Genomic DNA, 20133 nt, shown 5'->3' on the forward strand with positions numbered 1-20133 from the left:
AGAGAGAAAGGTCTTACCAAACAAACAAAAACTGAAGGAATTCATCACCACTAAACCAGGCCTACAAGAGATCCTAAGGGGGATCCTGTGAGACAAAGTACCAGAGACACCGCTACAAGCATGAAACCTACAGACATGACAATGACTCTAAACTCATATCTTTGTATAATAACACTGAACGTAAATGGACTAAATGCGCCAACAAAAAGACATAGGTATCAGAATGGATAAAAAAAAACAAGACCCATCTATTTGCTGACTACAAGAGACTCATTTTAGACCTGAGGACACCTTCAGATTGAAAGTGAGGGGATGGAGAACTATTTATCATGCTATTGGAAGTCAAAAGAGAGCTGGAGTAGCCATACTTATATCAGACAAACTAGACTTTAAATTAAAGGCTGTAACAAGAGATGAAGAAGGGCATTATATAATAATTACAGGGTCTATCCATCAGGAAGAGCTAACAATAATAAATGTCTATGCACCGAATACGGAAACCCCCAAATATATAAAACAACTACTCACAAACATAAGCAACCTTATTGATAAGAATGTGGTAATTGCAGGGGACTTTAATACCCCACTTACAACAATGGATAGATCATCTAGACACACGGTCAATAAAGAAACAAGGGCCCTGAATGATACATTGGATCAGATGGACTTGACAGATCTCTTTAGAACTCTGCATCCCAAAGCAACAGAATATACTTTCTTCTCGAGTACACATGGAACATTCTCCAAGATAGATCACATACTGGGTCACAAAACAGCCCTTCATAAGTATACAAGAATTGAGATCATACCATGCATACTTTCAGACTACAATGCTCTGAAGCTTGAAATCAACCACAGGAAAAAGTCTGGAAAACCTCCAAAGGCATGGAGGTTAATAAACACCCTACTAAAGAATGAATGGGTCAACCAGGCAATTAGGGAAGAAATTAAAAAACATATGGAAACAAACGAAAATGAAAATACAACAATCCAAACACTTTGGGAGGCAGCGAAGGCAGTCCTGAGAGGAAAATACATTGCAATCCAGGCCTATCTCAAGAAACAAGAAAAATCCGAAATACAAAATCTAACAGCACACCTAAAGGAAATAGAAGCAGAACAGCAAAGACAGCCTAAACCCAGCAGAAGAAGAGAAATAACAAAGATCAGAGCAGAAATAAACATATAGAATCTAAAAAAAACTGTAGAGCAGATCAATGAAACCAAGAGTTGGTTTTTTGAAAAAATAAACAAAATTGATAAACCCCTAGTCAGGCTTCTCAAAAACAAAAGAGAGATGACCCAAATAGATAAAATCATGAATGAAAATGGAATTATTACAACCAATCCCTCAGAAATACAAGCAATTATCAGGGAATACTATGATAAATTATATGCCAACAAACTGGAAAACTTGGAAGAAATGGACAAATTCCTAAACACCCACACACTTCCAAAACTCAATCAGGAGGAAATAGAAAGCTTGAACAGACCCATAAGCAGCGAGGAAATTGAATCAGTCATCAAAAATCTCCCAACAAATAAGAGTCCAGGACCAGATGGCTTCCCAGGGGAGTTCTACCAGACGTTTAAAGCAGAGATAATACCTATCCTTCTCAAGCTATTCCAAGAAATAGAAAGGGAAGGAAAACTTCCAGACTCATTCTATGAAGCCAGTATTACTTTGATTCCTAAACCAGACAGAGACCCAGTAAAAAAAGAGAACTACAGGCCAATATCCCTGATGAATATGGATGCAAAAATTCTCAATAAGATACTAGCAAATCGAATTCAACAGCATATAAAAAGAATTATTCACCATGATCAAGTGGGATTCATTCCTGGGCTGCAGGGCTGGTTCAACATTTGCAAATCAATCAACGTGATACATCACATTGATAAAAGAAAATAAAAGAACCATATGATCCTGTCAATCGATGCAGAAAAAGCATTTGACAAAATTCAGCAACCTTTCTTAATAAAAACCCTCGAGAAAGTCGGGATAGAAGGAACATACTTAAACATCATAAAAGCCATTTATGAAAAGCCCACAGCTAACATCATCCTCAATGGGGAAAAACTGAGAGCTTTTTCCCTAAGATCAGGAACACGACAGGGATGTCCACTCTCACCGCTGTTGTTTAACATAGTGTTCGAAGTTCTAGCATCAGCAATCAGACAACAAAAGGAAATCAAAGGCATCAAAATTGGCAAAGATGAAGTCAAGCTTTCACTTTTTGCAGATGACATGATATTATACATGGAAAACCCGATAGACTCCACCAAACGTCTGCTAGAACTGATACATGAATTCAGCAAAGTCTCAGGATACAAAATCAATGTACAGAAATCAGTTGCATTCTTATACACTAATAATGAAGCAACAGAAAGACAAAGAAACTGATCCCATTCACAATTGCACCAAGAAGCATAAAATACCTAGGAATAAATCTAACCAAAGATGTAAAAGATCTGAAAACTATAGAAAGCTTATGAAGGAAAATGAAGAAGATATAATGAAATGGAAAAACATTCCGTGCTCATGGATTGGAAGAATAAATATTCCCAAAATGTCAATACTACCCAAAGCTATCTACACGTTCAATGCAATCCCAATCAAAATTGCACCAGCATTCTTCTCGAAGCTAGAACAAGCAATCCTAAAATGCATATGGAACCACAAAAGGCCCTGAATAGCCTAATTTTGAAGAAGAAGACCAAAGCAGGAGGCATCACAATCCCAGACTTTAGCCTCTACTACAAAGCTGTAATCATCAAGACAGCATGGTATTGGCACAAAAACAGACACATAGACCAATGGAATAGAATAGAAACCCCAGAACTAGACCCACAAACGTATGGCCAACTAATGTTTGACAAAGCAGGAAAGAACATCCAGTGGAAAAAAGACAGCCTCTTTAACAAATGGTGCTGGGAGAATTGGACAGCAACATGCAGAAGGTTGAAACTAGACCGCTTTCTCACACCATTCACAAAAATAAACTCAAAATGGATAAAGGACCTGAATGTGAGACAGGAAACCGTCAAAACCCTAGAGGAGAAAGCAGGACAAAACGTCTCTGACCTCAGCTGCAGCAATTCTTACTTGACACATCCCCAAAGGCAAGGGAATTAAAAGCAAAAATGAACTCCTGGGACCTCCTGAAGATAAAAAGCTTCTGCACAGCAAAGGAAACAATCACCAAAACTAAAAGGCAACCAACAGAATGGGAAAAGGTATTTGCAAATGACATATCATACAAAGGGCTAGTATCCAAAATCTATAAAGAACTCACCAAACTCCACACCCGAAAAACAAATAATCCAGTGAAGAAATGGGCAGAAAACATGAATAGACACTTCTCTAAAGAAGACATCTAGATGGCCAACAGGCACATGAAAAGATGCTCAGCGTCGCTCCTCATCAGGGAAATACAAATTGAAACCACACTCAGATCTCACACCAGTCAGAGTGGCCAAAATGAACAAATCAGGAGACTATAGATGCTGGAGAGGATGTGGAGAAACAGGAACCCTCTTGCACTGCTGGTGGGAATGCAAACTGGTGCAGCTGCTCTGGAAAATAGTGTGAAGGTTCCTCAAAAAATTAAAAATATACCTACCCTATGACCCAGCAATAGCACTGCTAGGAATTTACCCAAGGGATACAGGAGTACTGATGCATAGGGGCACTTGTACCCCAATGTTTATAGCAGCACTCTCAACAATAGCCAAATTATGGAAAGAGCCTAAATGTCCATCAACTGACCAATGGATAAAGAAGATGTGGTTTCTATACACAATGGAATACTATGTGGCAATGAGAAAAAATGAAATATGGCCTTTTGTAGCAACGTGGATGGAACTGGAGAGTGTGATGCTAAGTGAAATAAGCCATACAGAGAAAGACAGATACCATATGGTGTCACTCTTATGTGGATCCTGAGAAACTTAACAGAAGCCCATGGGGGAGGGGAAGGAAAAAAAAAAAAAGAGGTTAGAGAGGGAGAGAGCCAAAGCATAAGAGACTGTTAAAAACTGAGAACAAACTGAGGGTTGATGGGCGGGGGGAGGGAGGGGAGGGTGGGTGATGGGTATTGAGGAGGGCACCTTTTAGGATGAGCACTGGGTGTTGTTTGGAAACCAATTTGACAATAAATTTCATATATTGGAAAAAAAAAAATGTTTCCTGGTCCCAGGAGCTTCTGACTTCACCTCGGGGCATGATCTCCTGGCTTGTGAGTTCGAGCCCCACGTAGGGCTCTGTACTGACAGCTCAGAGCCTGGAGCCTGCTTCAGATTCTGTGTGTCTGTCTCTCTCTGCCCCTACCCCGCTCACACTCTGTCTCTGTCTCAAAAATAAACATTAAAAATATATATATTTAAAATGTTTCCTGGTCAAAAATCTAAACATGAATGAATAAATGAATAAACTAGGAGATAATATAGATAATAAATTTAATCAACAGATTAAATTAACAAATTATAGTACACTTGCATAGGGGAATATGTTCAGCCATTGAGAAAATGCAGTAATCTATAGATGATGTTATATTGAAAAAAACATTATAGAATTTTTGTAGGGTATTATCTCATTTTTCTGGTTGGGTGGGGGGTGGGGAGTGGGGAGGGGTTTTTTAAAAAAATAAACCCTGGAAAGATATACATCGTCCATAACTATGATTATTCTGGAGGAGGGAAGTTGGCAGAGGGCACAGGAAGAGATGGATGGACATGAGGGGTAGGTAGGTGGTAAAGATGACATTCACAGGTTTCTTTATACAGTGTTTTCAGTGAGGAATACAAATTAGATTTTTCAAAATTGGAATGCCTGTCACACTATCACTCTGTATAATGTAGTCCATATATTGTTGTATTTGGGGATTTTTTCCCCCCTTGTATAGTCCTGAGATACCTCTCAGTTGCTTTCCCTTTCCCCTATATTTTACTACAAAAATTTTCAAACACAACAGCTTCAAGAGTTGTGTCGGGGACTAATTGTTCTATTTGCCTTCTCACTTACTAATCATATAGCCATTTATTCTTCCATATATCAGTCAAGTCTTATTTTTTCATAGGCTTTGAAGTAAATTGTGGAGAGCAGCATGGTTCATCTCTTCTCCTTCCTAGTATTCTGCTATTATCTTAGTGTGTTTATCTCAGCCTTTAACATAAATGATAAGAGTTTTTCCTCAGTTGTTTATGTTTAATTACCTCTTCGTATACAAGAAATGAGTGTTTAAAAAAAATCCTGCAAGCCTGGGTCTAGAGCTAATGTTTGATGTTTGAGGTTTCACTCTAGTTTTCAGGCTACGAGGTAGATTTATTGGGAGAATTCTTAGTGTCACAATCTTTAAGTTGTACTTCTTAGACTGGTCCAGTTCCCAAAGCGTCTTTCTGTCGTCTGCCTAAAATTCAGGGTCTGGCTGCACCTTGAAGCCAGCTTGGGTAAGCAGATTGGTGGGGGCCAGTGGCAGAGTTGGGGGTGGGGGAGGGAAGCTCAGCATTCAGTGTCATTGTGGCTTCATAATCTTCATTTTCAGGGCAGTACGTCTCTGCCTTCAGATGAACCTGGTGCCCTTCAATCCAAAGACACAGTTTTCTCTATTTTAGAGAATAAACTTCCAGCCTTCATCTGTGGAAATGGATGAAGTCTGTATTATCTTGGGGTAACTACAGTAAAGTGGGAAAGGAACATGAGCCTCAGTGCTTCTTAAACAAACTCTCAGCAGATCATCCTGTTTTCAGCCCCAGCTTTACCTCTCATGCTTTTAATTTCCAAGCTCTTAGGGGTTCTGCAATATGTGCAAACTGTTATTTAGTTTCAAGTGTCTCAGGTGGGGACAGAAGAAAATGTATCTTTTTAACCCTCCATCTTTACCTTGAAGTTGCTATGTGCTTATGTTCCCGCCCACCCCCTATGTGTTAGCTTTTCAGGATTGGATGTTGTGGTTTTCTGCTACATGCCAACTGTTTTCTGGTTAAATATATATATATATATATATATATATATATATATAATCTTTTTATTTTTTATTTTTGGACAGGATTAATGAAAATTATACATACCTGTCCCTCCTTGCTTTCCATTCAAATTATAGTTGAATTCAGATAGCAGAATGTGTCTTCTACTTTGTTTTGTAACAAAGGAACAGAGATTAGTAGGACATGTTATGCTTTGGCCTGCTAATAGACCCCCTTCCTCCTTTGTTGCTACTATAGTGGCAGATCAGCAGTGGGCAGGCTGCCCCATCAACCGCCAGCAGCACATCCTCTACTCCTTCTAGTCCTACCATTACGAGTGCAGCAGGATATGATGCAAAGGCTTTCGGCTCACCTATGATTGATTTGAGCTCACCAGTGGGAGGCTCTTATAATCTTCCTTCTCTTCCAGATGTAAGTATACATAACATTTATACTAAGAATGTTTCGAAAATTTCAAGTGAATTTACCTGGTAAAAGGCTTGAGTTAGTCAGATGATAGGTTGTGTGTTGGGTTTTAGAAATTATTTTTCTTCTTTAGAAATAAAACAGCAGGGAAAATAAAAAGATAAGCCCTTAAACGTATATAGAGGACATCTTTCATGGCACTGATGTTAAACATGTTATAAATTAATGATTATAGTGATGGACTCTGGAATCTAAGCTGGGAAAGCTGGGAAGTAAGGACCTGGGAAAGAGGTACTGGAAAGGTGAATGTTGGAATGTGCTGTCTTAGAATAAGGATACGGCGGGCTGGGGAGGCTGGGATTTAAAACATCAGAAGAGATAGAGACAAGTTTAACAATGGAAATGAAAACATTTTCTCCCAGATTATACTGGCCAGTGCAAGATTAGCTCTGGTTTATTTTATATTTAAATTAAATACATTTACTCACTAACTTTACCAATATGACTTTCTAAAAAATCTTTTCCAAAGGCAGAAAATAAAACATCCTATAGATAGATCTCCATATAAGTTGATACTTGTTTTACCTTTCCTTATCCTACAAGGTTATAGAATTGTGACACAAACATTAAAACTTTAAAGAAACATCTGATCAGATGGTAAAATAAATTTGTTATTTTCATTATTTAGTTGGTTTTTCAAGTTACTGAGATCAATTATTTAGTTGCATCATTAACCTTACCAGAGTTATTTCATTTTTTAAATAATTGCATATACTTTAAATGGGTAAAGGACCTGTATTTTTCATTCATAGGTAATATATAGGAAAACTAAATTTTGTCTCATTCCTATAATTTTACTTTAGCTTTTAGGATTAACTCACAGTGTAAATAACTTTCCTTACGTTAAGATTCAATAGATCCACTCACATTCCAGTACATTTCACACTCTGAAAAGTACTGGCCAAGGTATTGCCAAAAGATTATTAAACATAAATGACCCTGTGTACTTTCCCCCTCCCCTGAAGAGGACCCACAGAAAGCACAAATCGTCCTTCTGGCCTTTTCTCTGCAGTCCTCAGATACAAGTGAACCTTTGTCTACCAGCCTTGCTCAACTGAAATTCTTCAGCTGAACCATAGAATAAAGAAGCTGATTTGAGTGACCATTTTCTCAGTCCCCCCAAAGATGGTTCATAAGTAGCACCATTCTAGATGGAGAAGGAAAAGTAGATTCATCATAAACAATCTGTGCCCTAGGACAGTAGGAATTAAGTCTCTTGTAGAATCCTAGTTCAGAAAGGCTGGAACAATGTTAGAGAATTGAACTTGATTTTAATCACAAAGACATTTTTGAGAAATAAATGGTCTATTTAAGCATGAAAAATATTTGCATCTAAAGAATTAAAGTCTTTCCATAAAGAAGATGTGGTTTATATATACCATGGAATACTACTTGGCACTTAACAGAAGACCAGTGGAGAAGGGAGGGAGAAAATAGAAACAGAGGGGGATGGAGGCAAACCACAAGAGACTCTTAAATACAGAGAACAAACTGAGGGTGGACAGGGGTTACGGCATGGGAGGGAAAATGGGTGATGGGCATTGAGGAGAGCACTTGTTGGGATGAGCACTGGGTGTTGTATATAAGCCAATTTGACAATAAATTACATTAAAAATAAAATAAAGAATTAAAGTCTTATTTAGTACAAGTGTAGCATTATTTTAGCTGAGTGATCAGTTGGAAAAGAAGTGTTACCTGTATACCTGTTACATTAAAGCAAGAATCTTTAAAGGACCCATTTTCCCCTACGAAATAATAGTAATGTACTTAGGTGAGATTAGTGTTCTAGAAATATGCTATGTGTGGGCTTATTTCATCTACGTAGTGCATACCAGAGACGAGTTCTCAGCAGTGTGAATCAGTGACCACCCTTTCAGAGGATACTACACAAGGTCCTTCCTGTGTAAGGCCAGATTTTCTTCATATTCTTCAACCAGAACCACACATCACAATGTGCTTATGTTCTTATGCACATAAAAGAATCCTTTTGTCTATTAATTAAGCCAGACACTAAAGAAACTTGCAAAAATGTAAAAGTGCGCTATTTTTTTTGGGGGGGGGGTTACTTTTTGTTATTTTTAAATAAGTTATATATATTTTTTGTTTGAGTTTTTAAGGGTGTGAATGATACATGATACTCCTTTCTCCTTCCTCATAACTTCTGAAATAGTATGTCTTCAGTATATTTACTAAGATGGACCATTAAGATGAATAAAAGCTTTTTTCAAGATTGTTTATAGGGAAAATATACATCAGAACTTCTTAAATATGATATTTATATACTTCATTACTTGATAGTAATTAAACTATTAAAGTTTTCTTTTAAATTTAAAGTAGCGTTTAACTTGCAAAGTCGGGATGTTGTGAAATAATTTCGTTTCTTATAAGATTGACTGTTCAAGTACTATTATGCTGGACAATATTGTGAGGAAAGATACCAGTATAGATCATGGCCAGCCAAGACCACCCTCAAACAGAACCGTCCAGTCACCAAACTCATCCGTGCCATCTCCAGGCCTTGCAGGTAAAGTGAGCTTCCTTTGACTTTGGGGTGTTTTCCCTTTTTTTTTTTTTTTACTCGTAATTACCCTCGTCCCTCACCTCTGCCCTCCACCCTTTTCTCGGATGATTAAAATGAGTCTGAGTTTTGGGCACTGTTTAAATTTAGTCTACTTTCAAGGTGGGAAGCAAAGTTTAAACTTCTGTACCTTTTTAATTTCAACAAAACTTGTAGGCATTAGAGCATTCCTAGCAGGAAATTAGTATTATACTTACTCTTTTTGATAAGTTTTCCTGTGATACGGTATCTTTTTGGATGTAAGTTGCCTAGGGTCAAAATTGATCAGTGTCAGTCTCTTCTTTGGTGGTTGTGTGTGTGTGTGTGTGTGTGTGTGTGTGTGTGTGTGTGTGTGTAATTGATGCTTAAGAATTTTTAACATACCTACTCGTTTCCTTTAAGAGAGAAGCACTCTCCCTAATCCTGTTCACCTAATACTACCTAATACTACTCACAGAGGTTGGCAAAATAGGTGCCTTAGAACAAAATATGGAGAGAGGAGAATTTCTGAAGGTTCATCAGTCACACAAATATAAGACAGTTACACAATATAAAAGGAGATGCTTATTTAAAACACATACAAACAAAATGGAAGAACACTGTTGACAAATATGGCATAGAAACTGTTTAATTATATAACAAGTTTGTATAAATGATTAAGGAAAATACTCAGAATTGCCAAAGGACTTGACTAGATAATTCCCTAAAGAGGAAATACAAATAGCCAGTAACTTGGGGGTTTCAATGTCACTAGTAGTCATTATAAATATCAAAATAAGATATAATTTCTAACTGTTAAATTAGCAAAGACTTAAATAATGAAAATACTCATTGATAAGAATGTGATAAGAGAAGTACTCTGATACATAGCTGGCGGGAGTATAACTTGACAGAACATTTCTGGATACCATTTTGACAATATTACTAAGACTAACATTTACACATAACTGACTGTATGCTAGGCATTGGACAACGTATCTTAATGCATTGCCTAGTAGAATAGTTGTTTCGGTGTCTCCATTGATTGGTCTCTGTGTGGTTGTCTGTCTTGGACTGCTTTTACATCAGCACCTACTGCTTTTCGTTGTCGTCTGTAGCTTTCACTAGTACTAGTGTCCTCACTGAGATTTTGCCCTGCTTTACATTTGACTCTGTTTGGAGACTTTTTTTTTTTAAGGTTTGTTTTGTTTGGTTTTGTTTTTTGTTTTTTGTTTTTGAGAGAGAGGGGGAGAGAGAGAGAGAACAAGCAGAGGAGGGACAGAGAGGGGGACAGAGGATCCAAAGTGGGCTCCGTGCTGACAGTAGAAAATCCTATGTGGGGCTTCAACTCATGAACCATGAGATCATGACCTGAGCCAAAGTCAGATGCTTAACCACCTGAGCCACCTAGGCGGCCCTGGAGACATTTTTGATCGTCACACCCCTGGGTGGGAAATGTGGAGACATACTACTGGCATCTAATAACTAGTAGAGGCCAGAGATACTGCTAAATATCCACAGTGCACGGAGATCCCCCGCAACAAAGAATTATCTGGCCCAAAATGCCAGGAGTACTGAGGTTTAATTCCGCTAGTCTAACCGGGTTAGACTTGGCTGGGAGTCCAACAACTTGTTATTGTTTTATATAATTCCATTTTGTTCCAGTGCTAAGTGAGCATATTCAGTAGGAAATGACACACATAATCATTAACTCATGTTATGAACGTGAATGATTTCGTCTTCTCCAGGACCTGTTACTATGACTAGTGTTCACCCACCAATACGTTCACCTAGTGCCTCCAGTGTTGGGAGCCGAGGAAGGTAAACTGACTTAACCTTATCCTCTAGTGTATAAAATCTGATTAGATTTCTCTTGCCAGGGCTCAACATGCTCTTGGTACTCAATACATCTTGAATGACTTCCTTTATTTTTAACTTTTAAATCAAAATTTCAATGATTGTTATAATTTAACAAACTAATTAATGGGTTAAGTAAATAAAGTATAATTGTGTCTTTAGAGATACAAAAATTGGGGGGGATGATATGTTTGTCTTGAGCCTAATAGCAAGGAAGAAATTGAAACGAAGTAGGTATAACAGATTGCACTATATAGGATATGTACAAATACAAACTTAGGGGGAAAAGAAACAATAACTTTATACTAACTTCAATGTTCTCTGACTTTTTTAATGCCCAAACATTAGGTCTGCTTTAAAATAAATCAATTCATAGTTGTTGAAATTCTCTCCCAGCTTACTGCTTTGCTCATCTATTTATGCTTACAGATTTCTCCTAGTGAACCCAGTTCTTATTTGCTAATCATATGGAAGATACATTCTCTCAAGAGAAAAATGTTGCCTTTAATCCCATGAGAACATTGTGGGTATCCGTAAAGGGTTTTTGTCCCAGTACATTTTTTAAAATAGCCAAACACCAACAGTTTATATCTCTAGTTAATTGTCTTCACACTTTGTGACAGTAAATCGTTAATGTGGGCCCAGAGTGCTCTTTGTCACTGACTAGAGAAGGAAGTGGGAAAGATAGTTCTGAGATATTAAAATCTGACTGCCCAATTGGAGAGCCTCAGAGTATTCAAGTCTGTTTTCTTATGATTCGGGTTTTATTTAAATCTTTTCAAATATCTTTCCAGAAGTATAGTGTGACTAATGACATAGGTTAATATGTAAAAGGTTTTTTATACAGGAAGCTGTGTGCAGGCATCTGTGAGCAGGCAGTGGTTGCATCTCACTGTCATTTATCATGGATTGTGATAATGGAACATGGTGACCATTGCTGTGAAGTTATACAGAATTACTTCTAAAAGCTATCGTTATGCTTTGTTTTGAGACACTTAAGGTAGCATTCTTTGATGTTTTTGTTTTTTTTCTCTCTCTCTCTCTTACAGCTCTGGCTCTTCCAGCAAACCAGCAGGAGCTGATTCCACACACAAAGTCCCGGTGGTCATGTTGGAGCCAATCCGAATAAAACAGGAAAACAGTGGACCGCCTGAAAATTATGATTTTCCTGTGGTCATAGTGAAACAAGAATCTGATGAAGAATCTAGGCCTCAAAATGTAATTATATCAATTTGGGGGATAGGATGAAAGAAACTTGTAACTAGCAGATAGGAGGTTAAAAATGTTATGTTGAGGGGCGCCTGGGTGGTTCAGTCACTTAAGCGTCACTCACAATCTCATGGTTCGTGGGATTGAGCCCCATGTTGGGCTCTGTGCTGAGCCTGGAGACTGGTTGGGATTCTCTGTCTCTGCCCGTCCCCCACTCATGCTCTCAAAATAAATAAATCAACTTTAAAAAAATGTTATGTTTAAAAACAGGGAAATAGTCAACTTAAAGGTTGAAAAGTTTGAGGACCTCTCTCAGTAAATTAAAAGAAAAAGATGGATGGAAAATAGGGAGAAGAGTTTGAAAAATCAGGGGCATTTGGGGTTGGGCATTTGAGTAAAACAAGGAAGTTGGGCATTTGAGTAAAACACATGGAAGGTAATTGGCAAAAAAAATAATAATACAAGGAAATTTACTGTAACTGAAAAGCATGCACATCTGAATTGAAAGGACCCAAATAACAGAACATTAAATGAAACCAGGACTCAAATTATATTATCATCAATTTCAGGATACCAGGATTTTAAAAGCTTCTAGATGGAAAAAACACCTTATGCAAAGAATCAGACATAATGGCAGCGAGTCCTCAAAATGGATGTTTGAATCTGAAACAAAAGAGAAATACCAAAATTGTGAGCAAAAGTATTTCATAGCCAGAACTCTACACCCAGGCAAATTCTCAATCATGCATAAAGATTTTTAGACATAAATGCAAGGTTTGAGAAATTTTAATTCTCATGTACTCATTCTCCAGAAGATACTTGAAAGTATGCTTCATCAAAAATGGAATGAACCGGGGCGCCTGGGTGGCGCAGTCGGTTGAGCGTCCGACTTCAGCCAGGTCACGATCTCGCGGTCCGGGAGTTCGAGCCCCGCGTCGGGCTCTGGGCTGATGGCTCAGAGCCTGGAGCCTGTTTCTGATTCTGTGTCTCCCTCTCTCTCTGCCCCTCCCCCGTTCATGCTCTGTCTCTCTCTGTCCCAAAAATAAATAAAAACGTTGAAAAAAAAAATTAAAAAAAAAAAAAATGGAATGAACCAAGAAAGGAGGCATAAGATCCCAGAAGAGAGACAAAGAGAGTACTTCCCAGTACTTCCCCTGGTGCATCCTGTAGCAAGGAGGATGGGAGACTCCGTAGGGATATATGTAAGAGCAAAAAAAATGTTCGGCAGTATTGGAAAGCATTTTATAACCCTACTGGAGGCTGTGAGAATGACTTAGAGATAATAGTATTTAGAAAAGTAAGCAGATGTAAGAAAAGGGTGGAAGAGGGAGAGAGAGGAAAGAAGGAAGGAAGGAAGAATTGAATCACAGTAAAAACAAAAAGACAAAGGAAGTATAGTCATAGTACATTCTGTGGTTATGTGATGAACAATATTTATACTTACAGTGGTATAAACAAACACCTGTATTATACAAATTTAACTAAAAACTAGATATAATCAGGATATAACCTGAACATGAATTTAGCCAGAAATTGATTTTTCAGGACACTTAACCAGTGCAGCAGTGATACTGACCAATTGGAATAGGTGTTGGCCATAAAGTTACACTGGTACCAAATAAATACATACATACATACTTACTTCATAAAGCGTTAAGAAAGTGGCATGAGTGGCGTGTATGTGTGTAAGGAGTGGGTAGAGAGGCAGGAAGGAAAAATCTAATCTTCCATCATAAAGAATATACATACCCACATTTAAGACTGAAAATATGTTTAAAATTGAAAATCTGAGAAATTACAATACAAGCAAATTATTTAAAAATAGCAAAAGAAAAGCTAAACAATTTAAAAATAATTGCCTCTGAGGAATGAGATTATGTAATCATGCTTTAACTAAATCTGCATTTATTACTTTAAATATTAAAAGTTTAAAGGAAATCATAGATTTTGTTATTAAAAATTTTACCATCCCAGGCCCCAACATAAAATTTAGATTCATCTTAAAGTTATTAATAGCTCTTGCAGAAGTGAAATTAATTATAAGAATTAAAGCACAATACTTTTCTATGAATGAAAAACCAACAGTAGACATATTTTGAGTCTGGATATAATTTTTTTTAATATTTATTTATTTTGAGAGAGAGAGAAAGAGCAGGGGAGGGGCAGAAAGAGAGGGAGAGAGAAAATCCCAAGCAGGATCTGCACTGTTAGCCCAGAGCCCAACGTGGGGCTTGATCTCATGAACTAAACCTTGAGTCTGACACTTAACCAACCAAGCTGCTCAGGCACCCCTGCTGATCTTCTATTTTGATGATAGTTTTTGGTAGAGATTCAGGTCCTCTTTACCTTTGGGGACTCTATTAGAGTAAACCTCTTCTGTTCTCATACATATTCACAGACTCTTTTGAAGTAACCAGGTGCCTATGAGAGAGCAGTCTACGGTCCCGAATTGCAGCAGTGCTAATGAAGAATGCCAATTTTGAGAAATAAACACATATTCTTAACTTCTTTCCATTGCAGACCAACTATCCAAGGAGCATACTCACCTCCCTGCTCTTAAATAGTAGTCAGAGCTCTACCTCTGAGGAGTCTGTGCCAAGGTCAGATGCTCCTGATAGCACAGGAGATCAACCTGGACTTCACCAGGAAAATTCCTCCAATGGAAAGTCAGAGTGGCCGGATGCCTCCCAGAAGTCACCTGTTCATGTCGGAGAGACCAGGAAAGAGGACGACCCCAATGAGGACTGGTGTGCAGTTTGTCAGAATGGAGGGGAGCTCCTGTGCTGTGAGAAGTGTCCCAAAGTGTTTCATCTTTCTTGTCATGTGCCCACCTTGGCAAATTTTCCAAGGTAAGATGGTACTTACTTCCCTTTCCCACATTCTTTCACTAGAAATAATAATTGATGCTCGTTGTAATTTTGTAAAAAACTTCAGTGAAAACCTACTTCACACAAATGGATTCTTCAGCATAGGGGCTTTGATACTCTGCTTCCCATTCTGTGCGCTTCTCTCAAAAATCTCCTCTGAAAAGAAGAAGGGAAAAAAAACGGTCCTTTGAATTACTACAGATGGTTACCCTAGAAAACGGTGATCCTTACGCATAACAATGGCCACAGTTACTGCATGTTTTTGCCAAGCATTGAGCTGTATCATTTATAAATATCTCAAGTACCTTTTCCAACCAGCTCTGAGATGCTGCTCCTGCTGATGATGATGGGGAAGAGCGGCCACTGCGTTGATCTCTTTCGTTCTTGGAACGCTGTACTTTTTAAAATTTAATTCCACATTTAAAGTTGAAAGAATGGGGGCACCTGGGTGGCTCAGTCGGTTAAACGTCCCACTTCGGCTCAGGTCATGCATGATCTCACAGTTCGTGGGTTCGAGTCCTTCACTGGGCTCTGTGCTGACAGCTCAGAGCCTGGAGCCTGCTTCAGAGTCTGTGTCTCCCTCTCTCTCTGCTCCTCCCCTGGTCACTCACTCTCTCTTGCTCTCTTTCCCTCTCGCTTGCTCTCTCGTTGTCTCTCTCTCTCTCTCTCTCTCTCTCTCTCTCTCAAAAGTAAACATTTAAAAAAATTTTGTTAAATAATAAAGTTGCAAGAATAGTACCAAGAACATTTCTTTTTCCATGAATCATTTTGGGGAAAATAACAGTTGTGCCTCACATCAGCCATAAATTAATGTGTGTGTTTATATTTTTAAGTGTTTCTTTCATGTAAGTGTTTCATACCTCCTTGCCTAACGTTTACCACTTAGGCCCTTGTATTATATTTCTGCTCTTAAGCTCTCTCAGCATGGTGCTGTGTACATAGTAGATATGCAGTAAATTCTCAGTGATAAAAATTCATGCCAAATAAATAAATCTGTATCATAGATGGTATGGAGGATGTGGGAAAGTGAGATGGTGATGGGAGAAATGATGCATTAGGAATTCAGAAATTCCTGGGGCTCCCGGGTGGCTCAGTCAGTTAAGCATCTGACTCTTGATTTCGGCTCAGGTCATGACCTCATAGTTCCTGAGTTCAAGCCCTGCATCAGGCTCTGCATTGATAGCACAAAGCTTGCTTGGTATTTTCTCCCTCTCTCTCTGTCCCTCCCCTGCTTGCTCTCTATATCTCTCTCAAAATAAATAAAAATAAACTTTAAAAAAAAAGAAAAGGAATTCAGAAATACTCTATCCCCCAACAGTGGAGAGTGGATTTGTACTTTCTGCCGGGACTTATCTAAACCAGAAGTTGAATATGATTGTGATGCTCCCAGTCACAACTCAGAGAAAAAGAAAAGTGAAGGCCTTGTTAAATTAACACCAATAGATAAAAGGGTAAGTTTTTTTAAACATTTCTAACCTAGACTATTAGCTAAACAGTTTTTTTGTTTAGATGGATTATTGTAATGCAGGTGTGCCTTTCGTCAAAGAAGTGTATATTCAAAATTTTATGCTGACCTCTTTTTTCTTTAGTTTTTTTCACAAGAGCGTAGGAATCTTAAGCGATACAACCTGTGACTTTTCCTGGTTAAAATGAAAAAAAAAAATCACAGTACTGTCTATACATTTTTTAGAAGCTTAAAAGACTGTACTTGAACAAGGTAAAACATGTATCCTCTATGTGGTCCAGAGTTTTAAATTTAGTGTACCTTCAGTAAATTTGTTTTGTTTTATTTTTACTATAGATAAGTTTTCTTCCTAATGTGTTGAGAATTGGCACCACAGACAGGTTTTCGTATTTATTCTTCCTGGAAATAATTCCATTCTTTTACCCAGTGGTACTGGGTTTATAACTCAAAGCCACCTAATATAGTTAACTGTAATTAACATTAGAAGCTACTACATCAACACTTCTTTAGTGCTAAAGAAGTTCCTTTGCTAAATTATTAAGTAAAACAATCAATATGAAAGTTACTGTGCAAGAAGGGGCCCAAACACACACTACCAGCACGACACTGTGTTTACTGGGATAAACCCCTACGCAGGGAAAACTAGCCGATGGGACCTTCTGCATTCAGACAGGCAGCCTTGGGACTGGACACACCATAGGAAGGGTTCCACCTCTGGATCTATTACATACATATGCTCTTCTTGTTGATTATTAATTATAATCCAATATACAGTGTTGTATGTAAGCAATGAATCATGGGAATCTACCTCCAAAACCAAGAACATACCGTACACACTGTATGTTAGCCAATTTGACAACAAATTGTATTAAAAAAATAAGTAAATAAATAAATAATATAAAATAAAATGTAAAATAATTATAATAATCCAATATACAATTTGGAGAGTTAAGTGGAAACTTATTTTTAAAGAGGTTCAAATAGGTTGCTCATGACACTTGTTGTTCCTATAATTGTAAGAATGGCTCTCCTATATCACATACACCCCAAACTATTAAACAGTATATAGTTCAGTAAATGACTGAAGAGATGAAAATTCTTTGAATGTTTTTCCTGTATTTATCTGGCTTTAATTTTTATTCTAGTATTTTGAAACCCATGACATTGTTGTTAAAAATAAGTTGTGATTTCATTATTTTATTACATTTTTTAATTTTATTTTTTTGCTTAGAAGTGTGAACGCCTACTTTTATTTCTTTATTGCCATGAAATGAGCCTGGCTTTTCAAGATCCAGTTCCTCTAACTGTAAGTATTAATATCATTTTGTGCATTTTTACACAGTAGGGTGATTTTTTTTTTGAAACTTGATTTATGAGAATGTATAGTCAGTTTCCTATATCTGATGCATATCTTATAGTTTTATTAATACAAACAGAATGCTTTGATCTTGAATACACTTTAATGTTCACAAACTGGTCCAAAACTTGTATTCATTTCTCATATATTCTCGTCTCATACATCTTACCTACTATTCTCTGGAATGATTTTTTTTTTTTAAGATTTTATTTTTTTAAAATAATCTCTACACCCAACATGGGGCTCGAACTCATCACCCTGAGATCAAGAGTTACATGTTCTCCCAACTGACCCAGCCAGGCACCCCTCCAGACTGATTTCTGTTGTTTCTCAAGAGGCTTAGTCCTATATCCTACGCTGTTGGGAAAAAACTGTTCATTTGAGATAAAGACCCCCAAAATTCTTTGTACATATTTTGATTTATACAGACCCAGATCGCAAGTACTAAGTAGACTTTAACAAGACAGGAAGGGATATGTGCGTGCGTGGGTGTGGGTGTGTGTACTATTGCTTGTAAAAGGTTCCTGCTTGTAGAATTTATTTAGGACAGGTAGAATTTAGTCATTTTATTACAGCATCTCATTTATTTTGAAAGGTGCCTGATTATTATAGAATAATTAAAAATCCAATGGACTTGTCAACCATCAAGAAGAGACTACAAGAAGATTATTCCATGTATACAAAGCCTGAAGATTTTGTAGCTGATTTTAGATTGATCTTTCAAAACTGTGCCGAATTCAATGAGGTAAGAGGAAAAAACAAAAAACGATAGCAATGCGAAAGTAATATTAAATCAGACACTTCATCAACAAAAGGGATGAGTATCTACCAATGATAGTATAAATTTCTGAAAGTTCAAGTTTGTCAGAGAATGAAAGGTAATTAGGAAAACTTTATCCACATTACTATCCAAGGTTTATTATATGGTAAGTGGAAATGCAAATTATAGCTGACAACTTGAAAACAATTTAGAAAATAAGTAGTTACCACTCCCTTATAGAATAATCCAGATGAGTCTAAGCCTTTTATTTACTTCTTATCTGACCTTCTCTAGACTTTCTTTGTCTAGCCCCAGGCTATTATTTTACTTTACATCATTGATGATGCATAAATACTTTTCCAAAACTTGAGTTAAAAGGGAACAAAAATGTGAGAAATTTACTTATTTTATTGACAGTTGACTGTTAAAATATTGATGTTTGTTTTTAATTCATGTTTTTATTTTTATCCAACAGCCTGATTCAGAAGTAGCCAATGCTGGTATAAAACTTGAAAGCTATTTTGAAGAACTTCTAAAGAACCTTTATCCAGAAAAAAAGTTTCCTAAACTAGAATTCAGGAATGAATCAGAAGATAATAAATTTAGTGATGACTCAGATGATGACTTTGTACAGCCCCGGAAGAAACGCCTCAAAAGCATAGAGGAACGCCAGTTGCTTAAATAAAGCAACACCATTGGCGTGTGCTGGTTTTTAGATTTTTTTGTTTTTGTTTTTAAAAAACATTTTGTCAGTAATTTTAACATCATTACAAAATGAGTTTGTGACCACTCTGATCTGTAAGTTTTTGATGTTTACTAGAATTTGATTTCCCTAATAAACCATTTCTTTTAATCTTCTTATTAAGAAAGAAAGAAAAAGAAGGAAAGGAATGAAAGTGAAGGAGCAAGGAAGGAAAGAAGAAAGAAGCATCAACAACAAAAAGACCTTCTTCCCACTTCTTGGATTTCAAAACTATAATTTGGAGTGATAGCAACTATAGAAAGGAAATAGACTATGTATGAACTCTTAAGTGGAAATTTAATGTGGTTTGGATGTGTGCGTTAATCCATTTTTAGAAAATACCACTATCCGTTAATTATGGCCCAACCATGAATTAGTACTTACGAACAGTACTCCGTGATTATGAGTGGTAATAAGAGTTCTATCCTAGGATGCTGACTGGTGCAACGAAAAAGTAGATTAGATGCTATTAAGAAGGCACCTAACAGTATATAATGTAAGATGGCAACTGTATTAAAGAAAAAGCAGGAAAACAAATGTTTGATTTTTGTTTTGTTTTGTTTTTTTTCTTGTCTGTAGAAGTGTTTGGTATAGCAGGTGTTCAAAGCCATTTTTCGTACATTTCTAAATATAACTTCTTCCACTGAGGAAGTAAGTGTACTCATGTTTGGTTTGCTATGTGTCTCTGTGTAGTTTGTTGTTTGCTTTTTAACTGTGCAGGTGATCCTTTTATAACAAGACTCGTTGTTAGCAGTACGGCTGTTAGTGGAACTACCCTGGACATGAAATACTGCAGTGTGCGCCATATTTGATGTGAGGCTTTTTCAACGTATACCCTATTGAGCATTAAATATAAGTTCCGCCGAAAGGGATTAGTTTGGTGGTTTTCA

The 20133-nt window shown here is 37.2% G+C and overlaps 1 protein-coding gene across 2 annotated transcripts in view; it reads left to right on the forward strand.

Moving 5' to 3' along the window:
• TRIM24 (tripartite motif containing 24) overlaps positions 1-19900 on the forward strand; it is a 131449-nt gene extending 111549 nt beyond the window's left edge. For both annotated transcript variants that reach the window (XM_030308518.1, XM_030308519.1), the window contains exons 11-19: positions 6223-6396; positions 8839-8974; positions 10735-10807; positions 11893-12061; positions 14573-14901; positions 16238-16370; positions 17616-17690; positions 18337-18486; positions 18977-19900. In XM_030308518.1, the coding sequence (XP_030164378.1) occupies positions 6223-6396; positions 8839-8974; positions 10735-10807; positions 11893-12061; positions 14573-14901; positions 16238-16370; positions 17616-17690; positions 18337-18486; positions 18977-19186 (1449 nt within the window). In that variant the 3' untranslated portion in view covers positions 19187-19900. The remainder of the gene's footprint in view (positions 1-6222; positions 6397-8838; positions 8975-10734; positions 10808-11892; positions 12062-14572; positions 14902-16237; positions 16371-17615; positions 17691-18336; positions 18487-18976) is intronic.
• Positions 19901-20133: the final 233 nt, after the last annotated feature.

Source organism: Lynx canadensis, chromosome A2, assembly GCF_007474595.2.
Source record: "Lynx canadensis isolate LIC74 chromosome A2, mLynCan4.pri.v2, whole genome shotgun sequence".
In the NCBI taxonomy this organism is placed as follows: domain Eukaryota; kingdom Metazoa; phylum Chordata; class Mammalia; order Carnivora; family Felidae; genus Lynx; species Lynx canadensis.